At 48.5% G+C, this 22,382-nt stretch overlaps 1 protein-coding gene across 1 annotated transcript in view; it reads left to right on the forward strand.

The window, feature by feature from the left end:
- The window catches only part of NFASC (neurofascin), a 60,674-nt gene that overhangs the window by 12,931 nt on the left and 25,361 nt on the right, over nucleotides 1-22,382 (forward strand). Inside the window, exons 8-25 of the mRNA XM_067310697.1 lie at nucleotides 2,146-2,257; nucleotides 2,951-3,135; nucleotides 3,291-3,422; nucleotides 3,921-4,064; nucleotides 4,679-4,790; nucleotides 4,889-5,055; nucleotides 5,377-5,524; nucleotides 6,166-6,290; nucleotides 7,234-7,269; nucleotides 8,096-8,197; nucleotides 8,329-8,526; nucleotides 9,498-9,568; nucleotides 10,195-10,417; nucleotides 13,081-13,196; nucleotides 14,459-14,663; nucleotides 17,392-17,514; nucleotides 18,181-18,354; nucleotides 20,361-20,375. Coding sequence (XP_067166798.1) covers nucleotides 2,146-2,257; nucleotides 2,951-3,135; nucleotides 3,291-3,422; nucleotides 3,921-4,064; nucleotides 4,679-4,790; nucleotides 4,889-5,055; nucleotides 5,377-5,524; nucleotides 6,166-6,290; nucleotides 7,234-7,269; nucleotides 8,096-8,197; nucleotides 8,329-8,526; nucleotides 9,498-9,568; nucleotides 10,195-10,417; nucleotides 13,081-13,196; nucleotides 14,459-14,663; nucleotides 17,392-17,514; nucleotides 18,181-18,354; nucleotides 20,361-20,375 — 2,388 coding nt within the window. The remainder of the gene's footprint in view (nucleotides 1-2,145; nucleotides 2,258-2,950; nucleotides 3,136-3,290; nucleotides 3,423-3,920; nucleotides 4,065-4,678; nucleotides 4,791-4,888; nucleotides 5,056-5,376; nucleotides 5,525-6,165; nucleotides 6,291-7,233; nucleotides 7,270-8,095; nucleotides 8,198-8,328; nucleotides 8,527-9,497; nucleotides 9,569-10,194; nucleotides 10,418-13,080; nucleotides 13,197-14,458; nucleotides 14,664-17,391; nucleotides 17,515-18,180; nucleotides 18,355-20,360; nucleotides 20,376-22,382) is intronic.

The following is a 22,382-nucleotide window of genomic DNA, read 5'->3' on the forward strand; positions in this document are numbered from 1 at the left end:
TCTCCTGTTCACAGCCGAATGAGCCCAGGTTTGCAGAGGTGGAGGCAACAGCGGCAATATATGGGAAGCAGAGTTGATTTTTCAGCAGAAATAAATATCCATGGGATTTATTTTTCCAGTTCTGTTCCATCCAGACAGATAAGTGAGACGTTGCTAGTTGACTGACATCTTGCAGCTGTAGGTGCCGCGACTTCGGAGCTGGAATGTTGCATCTGCCTGAGACGCGTTCTGGCTGCTCCCGATTATAAATAGCCAAATACTTATTAGTAGTGCTATGCTAAGGCAGAAGCTTATCAGCTATGCAGTGTTGTTGTTAGGTCTATTCAGCAAGTGGTAGAATACTAATTTATCTTCCTTATTTTTAATTTTCATCATTAATATATGGCTGGTAAAATTTGGCTTGCACTGCTGCTTATGTCTTTGAGTTACGGCCCGGGCTCCCGAGCAGATGGGTTCAGCCCAGGAGTGAAACCTGCAGCCTGTTCAAACAGGTCGCAAATTGCTGGCTAATAAAAGCCAGCGTTTACTTATCAAGTAATATCCCACGCTCCCAATCGCACGAGAAGAGTGAACGTTGTGAGTCTGGCCAGAGGTTTGGCAGCTGTTGACAAATACTGACCTTAATTCCAGCTGCTGCTTCTGTAATTAATTCCAGTGCATTTGCATTGGCTCTAAACGGGACAGGGAGCTTCTCCAGAAGCAGGCACGCCAACCCCAGCGCGCCGGGCGCGTTGTCCGGCGTCCCGTCCCTTCGAGCCAAGGCCAAGATTTGTCTGCCGTGGTAATCCATTAACCAAATAACTGCCTAACGCTCTGACCAGCGCCCGCTGCCCGTCGGCGGGCCGGCGCCGCGCGGGGGGTGCGTGGCCGGGCTCCGGCATCTCTGGAGCCGTCTCAGCGGCACGGTTTAACTCCTGTTGGTTTTTTCTTCTTTTGAGGGGCCTGCTCGCAAGCTTTTCCCGAAGCAGACTGACACGGACTCCATAAACAGCCGCTGTTCTCTCTCCCCTGTTTCTTTTCAGCCCTCCTCCTGTACCAAGCCTCGCGCAGAGGCTCCCCAAAGAGCGGCGGGCGTCCCCGGCGCTGCAGGAGCGCCGAGCCGTGCCGGGCTGCACCCGCCTGCCTGCGTCCCGCGCACCGAGCGAGCGGACCCCTCGGGGCCGGGGCTGGGAAAGGGGCTGGGGCCGCCCCGCCACGGCCCTGGCGGAGCGCTCCCGAACGGACGCGGTCCCTCGCCGTGCATCCCTTTATTTGTAGCGACCCTACGTCAACCCGGGCCGTTTTGTTCCGTTTCCTAATCTCGTAACCTCCATCTCTGCTACTGCTGCTTTCAAGCCCATCTCATCTTGTTCTGTCCTCACTGATTTAGTTTAATAATCCCAGTCTTTTTTGCAAGGAGCCCCTCGCTGTGTGTGTTTGTAGACAGTTGTCTCGTGTCTCCCCCGGTTGCCTCCCGTCACACTTCCCCGCTCAGTCGTGGTGTCTGTCGCTGTGGCCGCTGCCGCTACCTTCTCCAGTCCTGTTTCGTTTTGGAAGGGAGCTGCCCCGTCGGGCCCAGCGCTCACGGCATGCGGGGGGAACAGCCCGACGCTGGCGGAGCCGCGGACGGTGCCCTCCGGCAAGGCGGCTCGCTTGCCGGGTTAAACCCTCCCTGTGCCCGCCTGTCTGCAACTTCTGTCCTTCGTTAAGTGTTTTGTCCATCAGTATTTCCAAGCCTCATTTGATTTCAGCCAATTTCTTTTCCGCCCGGCCCGTACCGCGCTCTCTGCTAGAGGCGCAGGTAGGTGAAGGAGGCCCGGCCCCGGCCCAGTGCTGCTGGCGCGGCTCCCACGCGCCCTCCCCGCGGCTCCGCTCCCTTCGCAGGTCCTCTCTTCTCTTTCCTCTTTTGTCTGTATTTCCCGCCTGCCAAAAACCCTTTCTGTTCCCAGTTTTTTTACTTTAAAAATCGACATTGTGCCCCTCTCTGCTCCCCAGGCACTTCTCAGGGTGGATTCACTTTCCTCCCTCCAGCCGCAAGCTCGTGCGGGAACCCGACGGCTTCTTCCTGAAAGCTGCGTGCGTTTCTGGCCCTGGACGTGCCTCCCCGTCGCTGTGGAGGGTGTAAAAGCACTGTGTTTTTGTGTTTTTCTTTCCTGCTGATTGCAGCCCGAGGGGTTACGGAAACAACTCCCAGCTTCATGTATCCGTACGGGACGTCGAGCAGCCAGATGGTGCTCCGGGGGGTGGACCTGCTGCTGGAGTGCATCGCTTCGGGAGTGTACGTACCGCGGCTCGAGGCGGCGGAGGGCAGCACCCCCACAGGGATGGCCTGGGACCCGGGCTTTTGCAGACCAAGATGCTGAATCACTGAAACCAGGGGAAATAACCTCTGCTTAGGAACGGGAGCATTCCCTTCCCTTCCTTTTAACTGATGTTAATTATACTCTCATAACCTGCTTAAAGGATGGAGCATAAGAGCTTGCAAGCAAGCAGGAAAGCTGAGTTTTGCAGCAGGGTTCAGAGAAACAAGTTATCTTTCGCCTGCTGGCAAAATCCTTGGATAATTCCACAATGATTTATCCTTATAGGTATTTGCAAACCTCCTAGGTGCCCCTTGCAGCATTGTATAAGCGGTGGGTGAGGGCACTTGTGGTCTGTGGGCCTGCAGAAGTGCCCTGGGCAGGGGCAGAGCCAGTCGCAGCACTGCTGGGGTGCGCTGCGAGAGGCTGCGCGCCGACGCTCCCAGAGCACCGCTCAGGGTCCAGGCACAAGACAAAATCCACTCCTGATCAGCTGGTGATGTCCAGGGTCCTGGATCAGGGGCTGTGCTGGGAGGGAGGGAGGGTGTCCCAGCTGTTCAATCAGTCCTTCTCCCTGGGTTTGCATGGTTCGGAGTGCCTGAATAGATGTTGTTTTCTTATGAATGTTTCTCTCGTCTTGCAAGGGCATTTATTTCCTCCCCTCTCCTTAGACCAGCGCCAGACATCATGTGGTACAAGAAAGGAGGAGAGCTCCCAGCAGGCAAAACCAAGCTGGAAAACTTTAACAAGGCCCTTCGCATCTCCAATGTCTCCGAGGAGGACTCCGGGGAGTATTTCTGCTTGGCATCGAACAAGATGGGCAGCATCCGCCACACGATCTCAGTGAGAGTGAAGGGTACATCATCTTTACCTTGGCATCTTTCTTACTTTTTTAACCAGAAGTTGGGGCAGCATGCATGGGAAGGACTGCTCTTAGTTGTTTCAGCATGTCTGAAAGGGGGGGCTTGGGCTTTGCTACATTTCTAATTGGTACATTTATGTATTTTAAAGCTGCTCCGTATTGGTTGGATGAACCAGAAAACCTAATCTTGGCCCCTGGAGAGGATGGCAGACTGGTTTGTCGAGCCAATGGCAACCCTAAGCCTACGATACAGTGGCTGGTGAATGGAGAGCCTATAGAAGGTGAGCACGGATGGCCTTCGCTGGCCTGCGCAGCCCCGGACACCTACACTTTGCCTCTCCCAGCTACCCACTGTGCAGCCAGGAAGGAGAAACAGGTTGAAAGCAAAGGGAACACTATTGCTGGCTGAACGCCACAAAGTCTTGCTCCAACACCTTGCAAACAAATGCTAAAAAAAGTACATATTTGTGGGAAAGGTCTGCACCTTCTTTATGACAAAGTAGCCAAGAATGTAGCGTCCAAATGTGAGAGCCAGAGCTGTTGTAGGGTGCCAGGCACCCTGCTGATGTGTGTGTGCACTGCGTCCAGGCATTGCAGCACGTAAACCACCTGCCTGTTTGAGATGAGGCCAGCTGGACCATTTCTTTGTAGTCAGGGCAGGTCATGTGTGCTCATCTGTTTTTAGCTAGGCTGAGATGGAAAGATGTGTAATAGAATTTAGAGCCTTGTAAATTCTAATTTCCTACTGAAGTGTCTTCTCTGTCTCTTGTGTTTTCAAGCTTCTCCCCCCAACCCGAGTCGTGAAGTGGCTGGAGACACCATTGTATTTCGAGATACCCAGATTGGCAGCAGTGCCGTGTACCAATGCAACGCTTCCAACGAGCACGGATACCTTCTCGCCAACGCCTTTGTCAGCGTCCTGGGTAAGTACCTACTGCGACCGGCTGGCCCTGAGCTGTGGACTCTGCATGTGGATAGAGAAGGAGCCCTCTCAAAGGCCAGCCCAGAAGTGACTGTAAGAAGCCAGTAAGCGCTCAGTTCATGAGATGCTTTTGGCTGCAGAACAGTGACTCCTACTTTTACTCCTATGGGAGACGAACATCTCAATATACTTAAGTTTTCCTTGCAAGCTTTCTTTATTTATTTGCCTTTCTGTTTGTTGCTAGCTATTCTGAGACCAATGTATGCAGCTACATGACCTATGCACTGGGCTTTGGATGAAAAGTCCATTGTCATATTCCTGCAAAGCCTGCAATAGACCCTCTGCTACAGCAGACTTAAAGGTCACACATACAAAGTCCAGCAAGGGTGAGCACATACTGTTTGTGCTAAGATGTAAGTTGTTTCATGTACTGAGGCTAGAAAGGGAAGGAGAGATGAAAAAGAATGGAGAAGCTGTACAAAGTCTTGACAGGGTGAACAAAGAACACTGATCAGAAAGAAAAAGGGAGGGTGGATGAGAAGACTGAAAATGGAATATTATTCTAGGTACTGGTTGGTTTTATTTTTCAATGACTGTGATTTTTGTTGTTTGCAGATGTGCCTCCACGGATACTAGCCCCTCGCAATCAGCTGATCAGAGTCATTCAGTACAACAGGACCCGTCTCGACTGCCCCTTCTTTGGCTCCCCAATCCCCACGCTCAGATGGTAAGAATGGCAGCACTGCTGCCCACTTCAGGGGGGGCAGGACGGTGCGGTTTCCTGCTGTTTCTTCCCTTACAAATAGTACTTTGTATTGTTGTGAGGTTTAAGAATGGCCAGGGAAACACTCTGGATGGAGGAAACTACAAGGCACATGAAAATGGGAGCTTGGAAATGAACATGGCTCGGAAAGAGGACCAGGGCATCTACACTTGTGTCGCTACCAACATCCTGGGTAAAGCAGAGGCCCAGGTTCGCTTGGAGGTCAAAGGTAGGATCACTTAGGTCTCTAGATCAAAAGACTCCTTGCCTGTTTTGAAAGTTACAGCATGAAAAATCACTTACATTAAGGGAGGGTTAATTGAGTACACTACCAGTCTGTCAAAAGGACAGGCACTATAAACTTTGGAGCTTGGAATATAGAAAATGTCAGAGTTTCCCTTTGTGCTTTCAATTGCCTACAGGGAGCTGGACAAGCGTCTATCATTTGATGTGCCTGTTCCAAGTCATACTGCTCTACTCAATCCTTGGCTGAGTTCCCCAGCTTAGACCCTACAGTTTGGTATCTAATGCTTTCTTTTTGACTACACAGATCCAACTAGGATTGTGAGAGGACCAGAAGATCAAGTGGTGAAGAGGGGCTCCATGCCTCGCCTGCACTGTCGTATAAAGCATGACCCTACGCTGAAACTCACAGTCACCTGGCTGAAAGATGAGGCACCGCTTTATATTGGAAACAGGTATGTGCATAACGGTTTCATACATCTTGTCTCTCCCAAGCTCCTAGAACTTCTTATTTCCCCACTGTTGAACATTTCAGGAGTCACCAGGGATAATTTAGACAAATATAGAGTTCCCATCTAGGCAACATTTGTTGTCCTTCCTACTTTTAATGTTAGCTCCTTTGAACAGAGACTGACTAGCAGTTTCCTAGTGGTAAATTGAGACTTTGAGCTCAGGTTTTATTTGCAAATATTTTAGGACATCTTGCTAAAATAGATGGGTTAATAACAAACTACTCAAAATTAAAGTTTATCTGCTGTGAGTGGTACAGTTGTAATTTCCTTTCCATAGTCTGACTCTCATCTCATAAAATGAGATTTGATCAGGGGACACAAGCAAGTCCGAAGTCAGACTGTTTTCCTAAAAGTGTGATTATTTCCAGATAGATACCAGCGCTGATTGTCTGATTCCTTAGGAAATGAGGTTTCCAAGAATAACTCAATGCATCTTTGGCTGATAAAATCTTTAGACCAGAGACATACTCTCATTCTTTTTGTGCTTTTTTTGGGTGTATTTTATCAGAGAACAGTTAGACTCAAATCTTGCTGTCTAATGCTGTTTTGCAGAGCTATACAATTATTGTTTTCTTCCTTCTAAGGATGAAGAAAGAAGATGATGGTCTGACAATATATGGTGTGGCTGAAAAGGACCAAGGCGACTACACCTGTATAGCTAGTACTGAATTGGACAAGGATTCTGCTAAAGCTTACCTAACTGTACTAGGTAACTGTTCTTCCAGTTTACTGGCACAGAGCTAAGTGCTTTGTTTTTAATGCAGCAGACTGACTTTAGTACCAAGGTCAGATTGTGAAAGGGTGATTTGTGATCACAGAATTGTCCTTTAAAGCAGGGATGCTCAGTGAGATGCTGGCAGAACAATTGTCCAGTTTCTACAGGACTCAGCAAGACACGCTGCCTAATCCCAAACTCACTCAAGCACTGGGATTGAATATGAGCCGAAGGAAATTTGCATTTGAGACAAAAACCAAGTAGTTATTACAGATAGTTAAAGTGTCCAAATGTGAATGTTGAAGTTCTGTGACAACAGTCCTACATTCGCAGTTGAATTTAACTGAATTTCTAGATGCTGAGCAACAGTTGAAAAGCAGAGGGTGAGTAAGCCAGTCCTAGCCTTGTGCGCTTCCCCTTCTCAGTGTAAGGAGCAACAAACCTAAATGAATATGGGGAATAGGTTTTATGCATGCTGTCAAATGTACTCACAAAGCACAGGCTTATCCATCCCTGCTCTCAGCCATCTGAAGTCTTGTTGAAGTGATCCCATTCACAAAAATGCCCCATTCCGTCAGTGATGTTGGCTTAGACCCACAATGCCCCACCGAAGTAGAAGTGCAGTATGAATCCTTTGTCCCTAATAATTTGACTGGACTTGATTTCTTTCCCTTCCTTTTTTCTTAATAGCTAATTAACTCTATAGCAGGCTGATGTTTCCCCTCTGCTGTGTATAAGAAATATGAAGAAAGGTGTGTAGACAATGCCTGGAGGTCTTTGAGGGAAGGACGTACTGACACTGGTCCCCAAGCAGAATCAGTTCCTTCTGAAATCTGTAACTGTGTGTGTGTAGCTTTATATGCACCAGGTGCTCCTTTGACCACCCAAGCTTGATGACTTAACTAACACCATTAACAACCAATGTCTTACCTTGCAGCAGTCCCTGCTAACCGTTTGAGAGACTTACCTAAAGGTAATCAGCACTAATTCATTTGGTTTATTTTAATTTATTTTGTAAATTGATTTTGTTTTGCCTTGCCAACAACTCCAACAGAAAATCTAGGTGTAGCAGTTGGAAAAGCTGGGAGCTGATGCTTCCAAGTCCTGTCTGTCCAAGTTGTCCTTGAAAGTCAATCCAGATGGCCACGGGTAGAAAGGTCCTGTGACATATTATTTCGTGTGCCACAGTGCTGACTCTTGAGTGCAAGAATCACCTTACCCATGCCTGGAAATGGTGAGCCCTGATGGTAGGAAAAAAATAAAACGTTGAATCTCTTCACCCTTACCTGGAAAGAAGGGGTTGCTGTTACTGTTATTGCATGAACTGGGTATATAAGAGCACACAGTTTGTGACAAGATAAAGAAACAGAGTTGTGCCCAGAGCATTTTTAGCCAAGTATGTATCTTTATTTAGATTTTTTTGTCCTTTCATCTTTTTGCATTTATTTCTTGAACAGTTGCTTGTAGGTTTTTTTTTAAGATCATATATTCCCCTGCTAAGCCACTGTTATGATTCCACCGAGTCAGATAACATCACTGTGTACAGACAGCAGGTAGGGATTCAAGGCACAATTAGTCTGTGAGCATATTTAGATTTAAAAAGTGCACTGGTCTGCCAAGAACTGAAGGAGACTGCCAGCTGATGGCATGTGTGAAGTGAACTACAGACCACATGTCTCCACCTATTGGTCTAGGCCAAGAGTGCCAGGGCTTCACCACCGGTTGAGAAGGGATAGGAACTGGAACTCCCAAATCCTGTGACAAGCTGAACCTAACGTCTGTTGTTAATCGGCCAACAGAACGACCTGACCGGCCCCGTGACTTGGAGCTGACAGACTTGGCCGAAAGAAGTGTGCGGTTGACATGGATACCTGGCGATGACAATAACAGCCCGATCACAGGTCAGCTGCCTGCCCCCCTTGACTGTATTCCTGCCTGATTTCTTCTAGCAGGTGGAGGGAGCACTTTCCTTGTGGGTTGGAAGTGCAATGAGCTGAGGCCATTAATCTTACCTTCCAATCCTCTCTCCCAGACTACATTGTTCAGTTTGAGGAGGACCGGTTCCAACCTGGCACATGGCATAACCACTCCAGCTATCCCGGGAGCGTGAACTCAGCTGTCCTGAGCCTCTCTCCTTACGTCAACTACCAGTTCCGGGTGATTGCCGTGAACGACGTGGGCAGCAGCCTGCCCAGTACGCCCTCGGAACGATACCAGACCAACGGGGCGCGTGAGTACCTTCCACCAGGTCCCGCTGGCCGTGGTGGCATGGCTTTGTGTTTAGCAGCTGGCCACCAACCTCACTGGTCTCCCTGTAGGGCTGGACTCTTCACTTGCAATATACGATTACAGCTCCTATAACAAGAGCAGATTTACACAGGTGAGGGAATGAGTTGGTCTGTGCAGTCATATGCTATGATTGATATTCTGCAGAGTAGCAAAATTCAAACTGAAAGATTTATGCTAAGGTCATTCCAGTGGAATCTATTAAAGGAAGACCCAATTCTGCTGCTGGGTAAGCTTTCTAAAGACAATCTTTCATCCTTTCTGACCACAGGAAGCTCAGAAGTCTCTCAGAAAATTAGAACCTCAATGTAAAGTGGCCAAAAGCAAAAGACAGTTTGTTCTAAAAATCACTAATTCATCATCCACTGCTAGAACTGGCCAGGAGCCTAGATCAACGCAGAAGTAAAGAGCGCTTCAGTCCATGAGCAAGACTCAGGTCTTCAATTTGTGTGTCCAATGCTTCATAGATTGCAGAATACTTGGGAAAACTGATATGAGGAACTTACTTACAGGAAGCTTTGCAGTTTTGTTGCATTTCTTAGTTTAACCATTTTAAACACATTTCTCTAATATCTACTGGCATCTAGTGTTGGTTTTTGATGCTACTCTTCGTGTTTCAGATTTCAGAAGCATAAGACTCAGCTCCTAGGGTTGGTTCACAGTGGGTGTCTTTTAAAGATTTAGGACAACATTTTGAAAAAAAAAGAGGCTCCTAAATAAATGGCCTCATTTTCAAAAGTGCTGAGAATCTCATGTTCCATTAACCTGAATGGGAACTTCTGGAAAAATCAGGCCATTAACTATTGTCTTGGCAGTATTTTTGGCTTGCACAGCAAATGCTTTTTAACCACTCAAATGGTCATTTTTCAGCATTATCAACTGCCTCCCCCCCTTTGCCCCCCATGTGAATTTCAGGCCCTGAAATTAACCCAACGGGAGTTCAAGGAGCAGGGACCCAAAGAAACAACATGGAGATAACCTGGACGGTGAGTGGTTTTTGACGCTTGATGGCCACCCAGCATCTCACCATTATACTCACAGATGCTAAGATATAGAGAACTCGGCTTCTCTAGCATGCGGGATGTACCACATAGAATACCATAAATCTTAAAGATTGTAAAGGGAATAAAAAACCTCTAAGAGAGTAGCCACTGTTAGTGCCTATGGAGAAGGCTGTGATAAAAACAATTTGTGACAATAGAAACCAAAGAGAAGATGCTAGATAACTGATACAGTTTAGGGAGGATGTTCACAGAGTCTGATTTCTTAAGCAGATATTATAATACTCACATACTAGCTCTTGCTTTTTCCATGGACCAGCAGGTGTCATCCAGAAATAAGCCAAAGTCTGTAGGGAGGATAGAAATTGCAGTGGGAGTATGGACTGGAACATAAGGCATGTGGATATGGTTCTTGGTTCTGCCCTTGGTCTGGAGGGCAAGGAATAGGTATGTCTCACTCTGGGAACAAAAATATTGACCTCCTTTGTGATTCGCTGATGGAGCATGAAATAAGAACCAGATGCTGAACAGAACTTTTCAGAGTCCTGTAGCAAAGAAGCACATTTGCTCTTTCTCCCTCTCACCTTCTTTTTTTGTTTTGATCTATTAAGCCTCTGAATGCAACTCAAGCTTATGGGCCCAACCTCAGGTACATCGTGAGATGGAGGCGAAGGGACCCCCGAGGGAGCTGGTACAATGAGACAGTGAAGACACCAAGGCATGTTGTCTGGAATACACCCATCTACGTACCCTACGAGATCAAAGTGCAGGCGGAGAATGACTTTGGCAGAGCACCAGAGCCTGACACAGTGATCGGCTATTCAGGGGAAGATTGTGAGTACTTTCTCAGCCAGAGCTCATGTTTCAGAAGGGCAAGTGACCCTCCAAGGTCAGGGGGTTGGCACCTGTTCCTGGGACATGTTCACAGCATTGCTTGATTTGGCACAAAAATCCACTTCCAGGCATTTGAAGAAGGAGACTTGACTATTAGGTTCCATTCTAAGCCCTGTCTGCAGAGACCTGCACGACCCAAATCACTTAACCTTTCCCTTGCTCTTTGCAAAACCCAAATATCACCTTCAATGTGGAAGACAATAAGACTTCATTAAGGCGAGTCCTGGTTGCATTCCAATAAACTGCATTAAGATTTTGGCCTTTGACATTTGTGGAGCACTAAGCGCATCCTGGATGAGAGGTGCTGCAATTGGCCAAAAGGGTATTGAATTTGGTTCATCCTGGATTGGATTCTTGTGCCTCTCTGGTAAGGCCCCAGCTAAGTCACAGCTTAGGCTCCTGTTTGCAACACACCATTGACTCATCTTAACTTTCTTTAAAAATCTTTCCACCTTACCACGTAGAACAGTGGCTAGGTTGTTTAATTCCCTTTCCTCTTCTTTCCAGGCTACTGATGATATTGCTTTCTGATATTGCCTGTAACATCCACAGCTCTGAATTACAATCCTTATCCTATTAGGTTTGCTGCCAACAGCTTTATTTTTAAAGAAATACATTTTAGTTCCTCTCAATGCAGCCTATCAGTGGGGGGTCCCCGGCTGAATGACTTTGGGATTACTGGAAAGTAAGCTAAATAAACCAGCTAACCATCCATGACTCTAGGCCTGAAGTCAAGGGGACACAAAAAGGGCACAACACTTCCAAGAAAATCTGCAATCTCAGTGCACACAGTACACCCCACTGACTGTGTGTCTGCTCCTAGAGGAGGCAATGCAGTTGGAGAGACAGACAAGCAAAAACTGTAGGAGTCAGGATAAGACCTAGGGCTGAATACTGAATATTCAAAGCAGCGCTGTACCCAGTAGAGAGATTGTTACTGGACAAGCTACACAAGCACCTAACTGCCCTGACACTGCACTGTTATCGCTGCATTATCTGTCTATGCACTATGAAGGGTATTTTTTTTCTGGTTTCAATTAAAACCTTGCGCAATGAATGTGGGTTTTGAGAGGACCCAAACGAGCCTGTACATGTGTGCGTTACATGGAGGTAAACCAAAGCGAGACTTGGGTTGGATGGGCATTTCATTTCAGGGAGACCAGAGCTCACATCTCACACCCCGCACATTTGTACGCTTGTTCCTGCCTGTACCCCAAAGGGTGGGACAGGTTTAAAGAAAAAAGAAACAAACAACCAACCCTCCCACCCCCAAACAAACAAAAACTCCTTCTTCCACTGAGATGGCTTACCTTAAAGTGCTGCCGCTGCTCTCCTGAGCCTCTGCACCTTTGCCTTGCTTTTCTCCTATTCAGTATAGTCAGCATATTCCTTCCAACCTAGGATGAAAAGACAATTATATTTAGTTCTGTGCCCATCACAGTCAGTTCCTAAGCCCAGGGTGCTAAACTACAAGCAAAACAGCAGGTCAGCCAGTGTTTGGTCCTTGAGAGAAGGTTCAGCCACAGTAGCTCCTGCCCTGTCAGGCCTGTAATGGAAAGTAACTGAATTGCCTCACAAATAACGGCGTTGTCCCATGCTGAAGCGTCCGGAGAGCACACCAAGCAAAGGTAGGAGAGCCCTGCTCTGCCAAACCTGCCTTCCCGGGCTGGCAGCTGGGTCCTGCAGGCACTTTATCAGGGCTGCAAGCCAGGCAGCCTCTGCACAGCTGCCTGCTGATGTCCTCAGCCAACTCAAACCTTGGGGAATATGCTTCAGAATTTGCCAGTGGACACTGGCAATTCAAACCAGACTTCTACATATGAGCAGGTGATCTGCAGAAAAGAGTTAAAAAAAACCAAATAGACCGACTGGAGACTGTGGCCAAATTTAGATCAGTGGATGTGAAAACAAAGGGTGGTTTTGTAACGCCTGGTCCTGACAGTGCCCCAAACAGCTGCAGCTGGAGGGGGCTGGATCTGTGCTAAGCTTCAGTCGGAAGAGGGAGGCGAGCCAGGCTACTTGCTTGCTTGTTCAAGTGATCTACTGCAGCAGCATGTAGGAAGCCCTGATATTAAATGGATCGGTGTGTTATATTCCAGTAGTAGCTGGCAGAATGAAATATGGTTTCCCCTCCTGTGGAAGCACTGAGAAAAACACAAGTCATCTTGAAGAGCATGCATGTTCAGCTAGAAAGGGTTGGGGGGCGGGGGGGGAAGGAGGTAAGTAATGCTATTTTGTGCCTCTGCGTGGTAGCAGGGTGTGCTCATTCCAAACGAGGTTAGCCAAGAAAGCCAGAATTTGCCTGTTGCTGCTGCTTTATTTTATCAGCTCTGGAAATCCTCAAAACTTAATTTAAGCAGAGAGAAAAGGAGGAAACAATTTCATCCCCATGAAAATGCTGCCTGCAGCCAGGCTTGGCCCAGGATGCCAGCAGATGGCAGAGCAGGAGCGCGCACGGTCCGGCTCGCCCTGCCTTGCACAGAAAGGCGACGCTGCACCAGCGAGACCAAGCCGAGGGGCGGGGGGCAGCCGGGGGCTTCTCTCTGACCCTCGGGAGACCCCTGGGGCCTAATGTACGCTCTGCTTTATCCCTGAACGCTCAGATCCCAAGGCTGCTCCTACGGATGTTAGGATAAGAGTTTTAAACAGCACCGCAATTGCTCTCACGTGGACCCGCGTGCACCTGGACACCATCCAGGGACAGCTTAAGGAATACAGAGTGAGCAAAACCGCGTCTCCTCGGCCCTGCTATTAATACAGCTAACCTCCTCGCAGCCAGAGCGGCCCCCGTGGCGGGATCCCTCTGCAGTGGGGATGACGGAAAACTCTCCTCTGGCCATCGCCACTCGTCCTCGCTGCTGGGTGCAGCCCACGGCGCGTCTGGGCTCCGTTCCAGAGCAGCACCCGTTTGGGGAGCCCAAACGAAGGGCTCCGGTTTGCTGTTTGGTGTCACGCCTGAACGGCGCGGGGACCGCCCAGAGCCAGCGTCTTTGCTCGCCACGGTGCTGGCTGCCGCGCAGCACCCAGGGCTGGCAGATGGCGCAGGGGCTCTGCCCCCGCAGCGAGGCACCTCCCGGCACCGCAGCTGCCCCGAAACACCCCCACGCTGGCTGGCACTGGGGGAAAAATCACCTCGGATAGGTACAAGCAGACTAGGTTTTGTGTCATCCCCAAAGTACCTACTGCCTGTTTTAACGAACACCAACCACTAAAAAAAAAGCCTAAACCCAACAGTCCATACTAACTGACAACTAAAGACAATATGGATCTTGTTTCTCTCCTTCTGGCATCAAGTATTTACAGCTAAGGTAAAATACCAGTGTTTATGTACAGAAGATGGACACTGCTCAAAACAAGTAAAAGCCTGGCCAGACCCCCTTCAACCAGAGTTAAGACTTTATCAAAACACATGTCCTGAAAACAGTTATAATAGATTTGAAATCCAAGAATTGGATGTGCATAAAGAAAGTTCCTTGGGGACTGCTTTCATTTTTCTGCCTCTGCTCTATCATTCCAGTCTATTTTCTAAACGAATCTTATTTCTGCATGAAATAAGATTCACAGTCTGGGACTTTGAATTGAAGTCTTTCCAAGTTAAGTTCAGACTTTCCATCATGCCTGGACATGTCACACCTTTTCTTATATATAGCTGAGCTACTAATCCAGGTGGAAAGGGAGAGCCACTGGATGTCTAGAGCTTGAGAACTAGAAGCCAGAAACAGCTCTTTGTAGCTTGAGCTTTGCATCACTCTAGACCCTTTGGTGAGCACTTAACCTCTCTGTGCCTCAGCCGTGTCCTTGGATAACAAACTGACCTGCTTTGCTGGGTAGTTGCGAAGCTTCATTAATTGCTCTAAATGGCTCTGAGTTCTGCAGCTGAAAGCTGCTCTTTGAAAAAGCAACGTTTTGCTATGCTTTGTTAATGAAAAACAACTGCACTTAAATGGGAAAAGCTTTACTTGCCATGCATGTTTCTTGAAGGCCTATTTCTGGAGAGAAAGTAGTTTGCTGAAGAACCTGTGGGTCTCCAAAAAACGGCAGTATGTGAGTTTTCCTGGAGACCGAAACCGGGGCATAGTGTCCCGGCTGTTTCCTTACAGCAACTACAAGCTTGAGATGGTTGTAACCAACGGGAGAGGAGATGGGCCTCGCAGTGAAGTGAAGGAGTTCCCCACACCAGAAGGAGGTATGTTCTCATGGGAGCACTGCAGGCACCCAGCTCTTACGGACCTTGTGCGTGGGCTGGGAAAGGCACTGGGAAGCGTCAGTTCTGCAGAGCAAACCAAGAGCTTTAATGCTCTGCAGCCAGGCCGCAACGCTGCTGCGGAGACCACACTAGGGAAAAAGGTTTAGCTGAACCTGCGCAGCAGCTTCTGGATAGCCTCACTGTCACAAGGCATCGCTGAACGCCTTCGTCACCATGGGGCAGTGACGTCTCTGCAGCCACCTCTAGAGCGCTGTCTTAACCTAAAATGCCCCTCAGGTATTTTTAACGTACCAGCAAGTATCTCTTAGGCTGAACAAGAGAAACATTTGCAATGTCTCTTCAGCGGCACAGCACTATGCCCTTGATTTGCTGTGTGACCTGAAACATGTCACTTCACCTCCCTGTGCTTCGGTCTGTGAAATGGGAGTGGATATATTCATCTTGCTCAGTAAAAAAGCAGTAAGACCTTTGCAAGACCTAAGTATCTTTGTTCTGAAAGGATGTCGCTAATTCTCATTCCGATCAGGCTTTTAAGGCAAAAGCACCTCATTCATCTGCTTAAAGAGCTTGTGTCAAGGATGAACTTGAGATTTTCATTTTCTTGCTGTCATAGGAGCTATTTATAGACATACCAGTATCTTTTTGTTGAAGCTGCACTTTTGGTGGCTGACGAATCTGCTTTTAGCACAGACATTTTTGGCACTGTATGTTACAATTAAAATACAAGAGGAGAAAGCAGTAGAGGCTAGAAGCTTGTCTCAACTAACCCAAAATAACTATGGTGTCTTCTTTATTCTCTTCCTATTCCTGCTGTGTAAGAACAGCATCTCCCCAAGTTCTGTCTCTTCCTTCCTTAACTTTTCTTGGATATTGTCACCATCTGTTCAGGATTTTAAATGACCAGCTGCAATTAAGCTTGTTTAAGAAGAAAGGACTTTGCAAAACTGCCATACTGGATCAATCAGGCACATCTTGATTTAGCTGCTTACTGCGTGTTAGAGGCATCTACCATTTGGGGTAGCTACATGCTTATATGGGTGGCATTGGTTGATACAATTACAGCAGATTATATTCTTGTCATAGGTAGACTGTTGATTTTTTTTCTATACCTCCAAGGATAACTGTATATTGACACTTAGGAGACTGAATGATATTCTGCAAAACCTCCATTTAAAAAATAACCATCATTAATGACTCAGATTAGTGATGAATGTGAGCCAGGTTCTTTCTCCAGTTAAAACACTGCAGTTGTTATGTGTAAACCAAGAGCAGAACCTAATTCAAGAATGTATAGCATAAGATCCCTGTTACAGGTCTCTAGACATTAATAACACAGCTTCCAATAAGAGCAACGGCTATGCTGTTTTGTACCTTTCCAACAGATAAATAGATGAGATGCACACGTTGGGCCGACAGAACACAGAGAGAGATACATGAGGCTCCTCTGCTACCTAGATAAAATAACCTGTTGTTCCAAAAATCTTGTATCATTTGAGGCTCAAACCTCGCCTCTGGAAACACCATTTGCTACTCTAGCTTTCAGTGCTGGACAGTACAGAGCAACCCCATCTACTGGGAATACAACCTGGCCTGCACTGTGCGAGTACAAAGCCCAAAAAAAACCCCTATATTTAAAAGAGAACATGCCCCAGAAGCTGCGTAGGAATTACGAACAGAGTTGCATGGAGATAACTTAGTAGTGTCTGTATTTGAAGTGCCACCGTGGGGCACTGGCCCGTGCAGCCAACACAGTCTCCTCGTGCTGCTGGGGTACCTGCCTCTCATCAGCGCCAGGAAGGTACCCTGATCTAATGAGGGGAAAAAACAAAACAAAACAAACAAAAAACCCCCACATTCCTCTCCCGCTGGACATGATGCAACAGTACAGGTAATTTCCTGCAGCATGCAGGGATTTCCAGGCATGCTCAATAAGCCATAGTTTATTGGAAGCAATGCTCATGCTCTTGGAAATGCTTTGATGGTTAAGGACTTGTGGGAGGCTGCAACTGTATTAATGAGCCCTGCAGCGAACCAGAGGGAACTGCTGCAGCCCCCCAGCAGCCATGCAGGTGTCTCCAGAAATGCTGCTGGTGGGCAAGGGTGATTTAACGCTTCAGGCTGCAGCCTTACCTGTACTTGTATCAGAAATGAGACAAGCTCTAGCTGCTCTGCAATTACACAGTGACATACACATATCTTGATCATCACTGCACTTTGTTATTTTGGGGTTCGATTAGGAACAGGATAAGAGGCCTTTGATAGGTCTGTCTGGATGAATCCAGGGGCTATAAACAAGACACTATAAACAAGACACCAGTAGTAGTAAAGTATGCGTACAATGTACAGAAATGGGACTTGAACTCTGAAACAGCTGCCCTTCACAGCGATAGCATCTGCATGAGGGTGACTAACGGAGCCGGTCACTGGAGGGCAGTGGTACCCAGCGAGCAAGGAGCACGCGGCTGGGTTTGCGTGCAGAACTGCTCTGGTTTCTGCTCCCTGCACACGTGCTACTGAAAACTCTGGGCTCGTGCATGGTTCCAGATGTGGATGCTTGTTCCATCAGTATCTGACATGCAGCGTATGTGTATGAATGAATGTCTTGTCTGTATCAGTCAGCCTGCGATATATACAGTATTGTGAGGTATGTTATGTTTTATGTTTTGTCTTCTTTCCTTCTCCTTCCTGATCCCATCCTGCTCCCAAGTGCCCAGCTCCCCCAGGTATTTAAGGATCCGACAGCCTAATCTGGAAACCATCAATCTGGAATGGGATCACCCCGAGCATCCCAACGGAATCCTCACAGGATACAACCTTAGATATCAAACCTGTACGTTCCACATGTTATCTTCTTAGTGATAAAAGTCATTAAATATTCTCCTTGCTGCTGAGTTACCTCCTCACCTAACATAGAAAGCTCTCTGTAAGGAATTGGAGACTTTTGCCACAAGATGAAACAGCTGCTGGTGCTGGGGAGGAGGCCTGGAGTGGTGCTGGGCATCTGCAGTTTGCAGTTAAGCCAGAAAGGGTTGGGGATGCTCAGCATTTCTCAGGACTCGCTCAACCACTAAAGGGAAATAAGCTTGATCTCAAATTTAGAGTGAACTTCAAGCACAATCTGAGTAGTGTATTTGCTGACACAGACACAAACTCGCTGCTATAACAGAGAGGCTGCCGGAGTGGCGCACGCTCTGTGCACGGGGTCCAGCACGATGCCTGGGCAATACCGCTTTCCCTGTTTGAGACCTTGGCACGTCTGTTGGGTGCTCAGACACCTTTTTGACCTTGAATTTCACAAGCAGCAGATCCCCCAGCTCGTAAGTCACCAATTGCTCTAGACAAAGTATATTCTAACACCGTTGGCTATAGCTTGCAGAGCCCCTGTGGCCCACACATGGACTGCAAGTCCTGTCCTGAGGGAGAGGTGATGAGGTAGATAACATAGCATGTTTCTGAAACAAAGCTGAAGCCTCCACGACCTGCCTTTCCTCCTCAGTTAACGGATCCAAAACGGGCAGAACGCTGGTGGAGAACTTCTCTCCCAACCAGACGAGGTTCACCCTGCAGAGGACAGACCCCATCTCACGCTACCGATTCTTCCTGCGCGCAAGGACCCAAGTGGGAGATGGAGAAGCCATTGTGGAGGAGTCGCCAGCCTTGCTGAACGAAGGTATGTGCAGCAGCAACACCTTCTGGCCTTACTACAGAGTTAGGCGGTTGATGTTACACATAGCAGCCAAAAACTGCAGGCCAGGCAGAACTGGGCAGTCTACAAGTAACTGGCCCAAGCAGAGCTGATGTCCCTACAGGAGCAAGGTCCTACTTGCTACACACTCTTGAGGAAGACACTCGTGCTACTATCTATCTACTGTGTTTGTCATGTGCGACACCAGGCAACGGGTGACTTGCTCAAATCCCCACGTGCAGAGACCGGCCCTGGGCCCCCTTACCCCAGGGTGCTCCCCTGAGCCCTGCCGATTCCCCCGCAGAGGCGGCTTCGCCCCGGCGCGCGCCCTCTGCTCGCGACGCTTCCCCGCCGCACGTCCCGGGCGAATCCTCACGCTGCTCCAAGGAGGCGCACGGCGGCATCCTCCAGGCAGCAGAGCCAGGCGGGGTGCCGTGCTGCTTCCCCGGCCCCTGGAATCGGCAGCTGACCCTCCGCAGCAGAGCCACGACTCGCAGATTCATAACGAGATAAAACGCCCATTGTGGGACATTCATCAGGCTAAGTGAAAGTTCAGGGGCCCTGAGGGAACAGGGGGAGACAAAGCTGGCTCTTTCCTTTTTTGAGCGTTTGCTAAAAGACCTGTGATTTAGTTAGTGCTCTGATTTAATGGATTTTTTTGGTCCCTTTTCCTCCATCTCCCCCTCCGCAACTAATACCCTGAGTAGGAAACTGCTGACCCAGTGGAAATGAAACGCTTCCCATGTGTCTTAGGTGGGCTCCAGTATCACTAATTGACAAGACAGGATCAGAGATGGGGCTGCATATGCTAAAGAAAAATCAGCTACATTACGCCCTGGCAAACGGTGACAGTTGGCATGGCATTTGCTTCAAGAAGGAGCTTTGCTGAACAAACTGCTTAGAGCACAGGGATGGGGTTTTAATTGCTACTGTTGATGTTCAATATTTCTATTTGCTTCCTATACATTTGCTTTACTGGGTTTGTTTCTATGCACTGAAAACGGTGACTATTAGGAGAGCACAGCTCAATAACTGCGTTAACCAACAGCTATTGTATCTTGCTTAACTGATGATTGCTATCAGAAAACAGCAGGTACAGCCTACGCCAGCAGGAAAAGGTAAGGCGGCGCTCTCTGTGCCGGGGTCTGGATACAGCCGGGTAACGACACCACGTAACCCCCGGCTGCCAGCGGTGAAGGACTGAACTACTGACGCTTAGCAAAAGCACAAAGCTTTGACCATTAAGCAGGGAGAAAAATTGAAGAGTTGAATCCTAGATTAAAGTTACAGAAATACGGCAGACAGAGCTTGACCGCAAAACATGACACCCTGGAGTCCGATACAACACGGGCGACTTCGGTTAATGACAGGCATGTAAGTGCAATTAGCAGCTCTAAATACCCAGCTTGAGATTAAGGTACCTGCTGTAAAGCTACACAAAAGAAGAATTTGGAATCCAAAAAAAGCAGATTAAGAAAATTAAACCCATTAACACATCCAGGGGGTTACGTTCTGCTTGCCAGACTCATTCGCCCAAGAAGTTCAAACGATGTTGGTTCTCCAGCGCCCGGGGCCGAGGGCTCCCGTTCCCACGTCGGGGATAGGTGCTCAGGGTAGATTTACACTAGAAAGGCTGAGGTGAAATCTGGAGTGTCAAAACCTGCCCTGGCTGGGATTAGATATAAGCACCTGCTTAAGAGCTTTGCTTAATCAGCGCCACGAGCCTCGCTGCCGCGGAGCTGGGGCGCGTTTCTTGGCAGGCTCCGGCGCGGAGGGGCCGGTCCTGCTCCCGCCGGCTCTGCTGTGCAGACGGCGACGGCGGGGTTGCGGCGAACGCGTTTGCTCGCTCGCAGAGGTCTCTGGTGTCTGTGCGCAAGTGGTCCCTAGTCTCTCGTTGCTGTGTTCTGGTTTTATATGTTCCTCTGTTTTCTCTTCCCTTCTCTCCGACGCTCTCCTCGTCCCCCCTCTATCCCTGGCGCTGCCCTCTGAAGCCACGCCAACCCCAGGTACCGTACCGGCTGGAGGAGGTAACCGGCACGGGCAGGGCTGCCGCCGCCGCGCTGCTCCCGCGCTTCCCGGGGTGTGCTGGCGATGAAGCATGCGCTCTCTTAACCCTTTCCATGGGCACGGGAAGCGTCAGGCTCCACGGGTGGGTGCCAAAGATCAAAACATCTCTGAACAGGGCTTAACGCCTTTAACGGCCTCCACAACCTAGTTTCCTAATGACAGACAAAACGCATCAAATGCTGCAGCTGCCACAGTCTGCCCAAGCAAAATGAAAGTCAAGTTGCCCTGTTAAACCAGGCTTTTAATTCCAGGTCTGCATAAACCCTCTCCTTTTGTAAGCCTCAACCTCCCTGCCCTGCAAGACAAAGATTTGGCAGCCCTGTGTGGTCAGTGGAGTCCAGTCCCTGCACACCAAATGGCGCTAATCAAAGCAGGCCGCGGGCTGCACCGATTTTGCAGAGTTTTTACCCATGGGAACCTCCATTAGAGCTTCTAGAGCTGCCGCCTCCCGTGTGGACGCACGGGTCTGCGGTGCGGCGTGCGTGCACCAAAACCTGCCCGGCTCACTGCCTCTCTGCTAGTGCTGCCGCTTAATTACAGGACAACCCCTTCGCTTCCAGGTGACCACTGAAAGGGTTAAGTACGACGTTTGTGCACAGCTCTGCATGTCTGCATGCGAGGCGATTCCCGGCTTTGCCCTCTATTGCATATTTCTAAACAGCATTGAAGCACAGAGAAACGTTTTTACTTGTAAAGGGGGGGGGCAGGAAATCTTCCTGCTCTCAAGGAATCCTAAATCCCCAATTATCCAGTGTCCAACCAGCCGGTGTCAGCACCACAAAGTCCAAAGCATAAGCATAGCTTCTTTTGTCGCCCAAAGGATGCCCACCTCTTACAAAAGCTGCTCACTAGCATTCCTACTGCAGGCCAGATTTCTCTTTCCCTTGGAGCAAATATTTCAAGCAGCTGTTGCAGCCCTGTAACCGAGCTCAGAAAGCGGCTATCGGCGGCACTAGGGATTGCATCCCTCCAGAATGCACCCTTAGCGCTCTGCTGCGGAAAAGCTTTCGGTCTGGAGCAGCAGCATCCGTCAGCCCCGCATGGTGGAAGCTGCGCGGGCTCGTGCTCTGCCTTTGCGGGACGCGGCCCGCAGGCCTGCTCGGGTCCCTGCTGAGGAACCGCTTCCTCGTGAGGACGCGTCCGAAGCGACACGAGTGCAGGACCTGGCCTCTCTTACCAACCCGCACCTGTACGTTTTGCTTCCCTATTTCGTAGGTGTTTCTCCTCCTTCTATTTCGTTGCAGTAATGTTTGTTTAATCGATATTATTTTGCCTTTTTTTCCTTTCTGAATAGATGGCAATCTTTTTCTTACTGTATTTTCTCTTCTTAAAAAAAAAAGGGGGTAACAGATTGGTCTGCTTTGAGCGGTGGGAAACTGAAAACGGACTTACCTAACCTTTTTGGTTTAGGGGAGTTTTCCCTTGCTCCCTGCTTTACTGGTATAGCTCCTACTTCAATGTGAGTTGAGCTTGTCCACAAGAACCCAGATTTTCTCTGTGGATCAGAATCAGTTTCTAAAGTGTTTTTCCACTTTCTGTGGATGTTGCTGACCTTTACAAAACACATCATCTTTTTATCCTTCCAGCATAATATCAATTCAGGCATAATTTCTTAAAACACTGGAAGTTAGATAAAACGATTTGCCATTTAAAGGATAAGTTCTTTAAATTCTATAAGGATAGAGCGTATTAGTGTCCCCCCCACCCCTATTTTTTTAATTTCTGATAGGAGAAATAGTAAAGGGCAAAGATTTGCCAGAACTGAAAGTAGTCTGAGAGTTAGGAACTGGAGCATTAGGTCTTCAGCTTAGGCAGCGTTCACGGCAGTGATGCACGTCATCGAGAGAAGAGTTTCAAGGCAGCACGAGCTCTAGCAAGACACAGAACAAATCGTTCGCGCGACACTGACTCGAACGGCATTTCTGGCTACGACACGGTGTCTGGAA

Source organism: Apteryx mantelli, chromosome 25 (genome assembly GCF_036417845.1).
Source record: "Apteryx mantelli isolate bAptMan1 chromosome 25, bAptMan1.hap1, whole genome shotgun sequence".
In the NCBI taxonomy this organism is placed as follows: Eukaryota; Metazoa; Chordata; class Aves; order Apterygiformes; family Apterygidae; genus Apteryx; species Apteryx mantelli.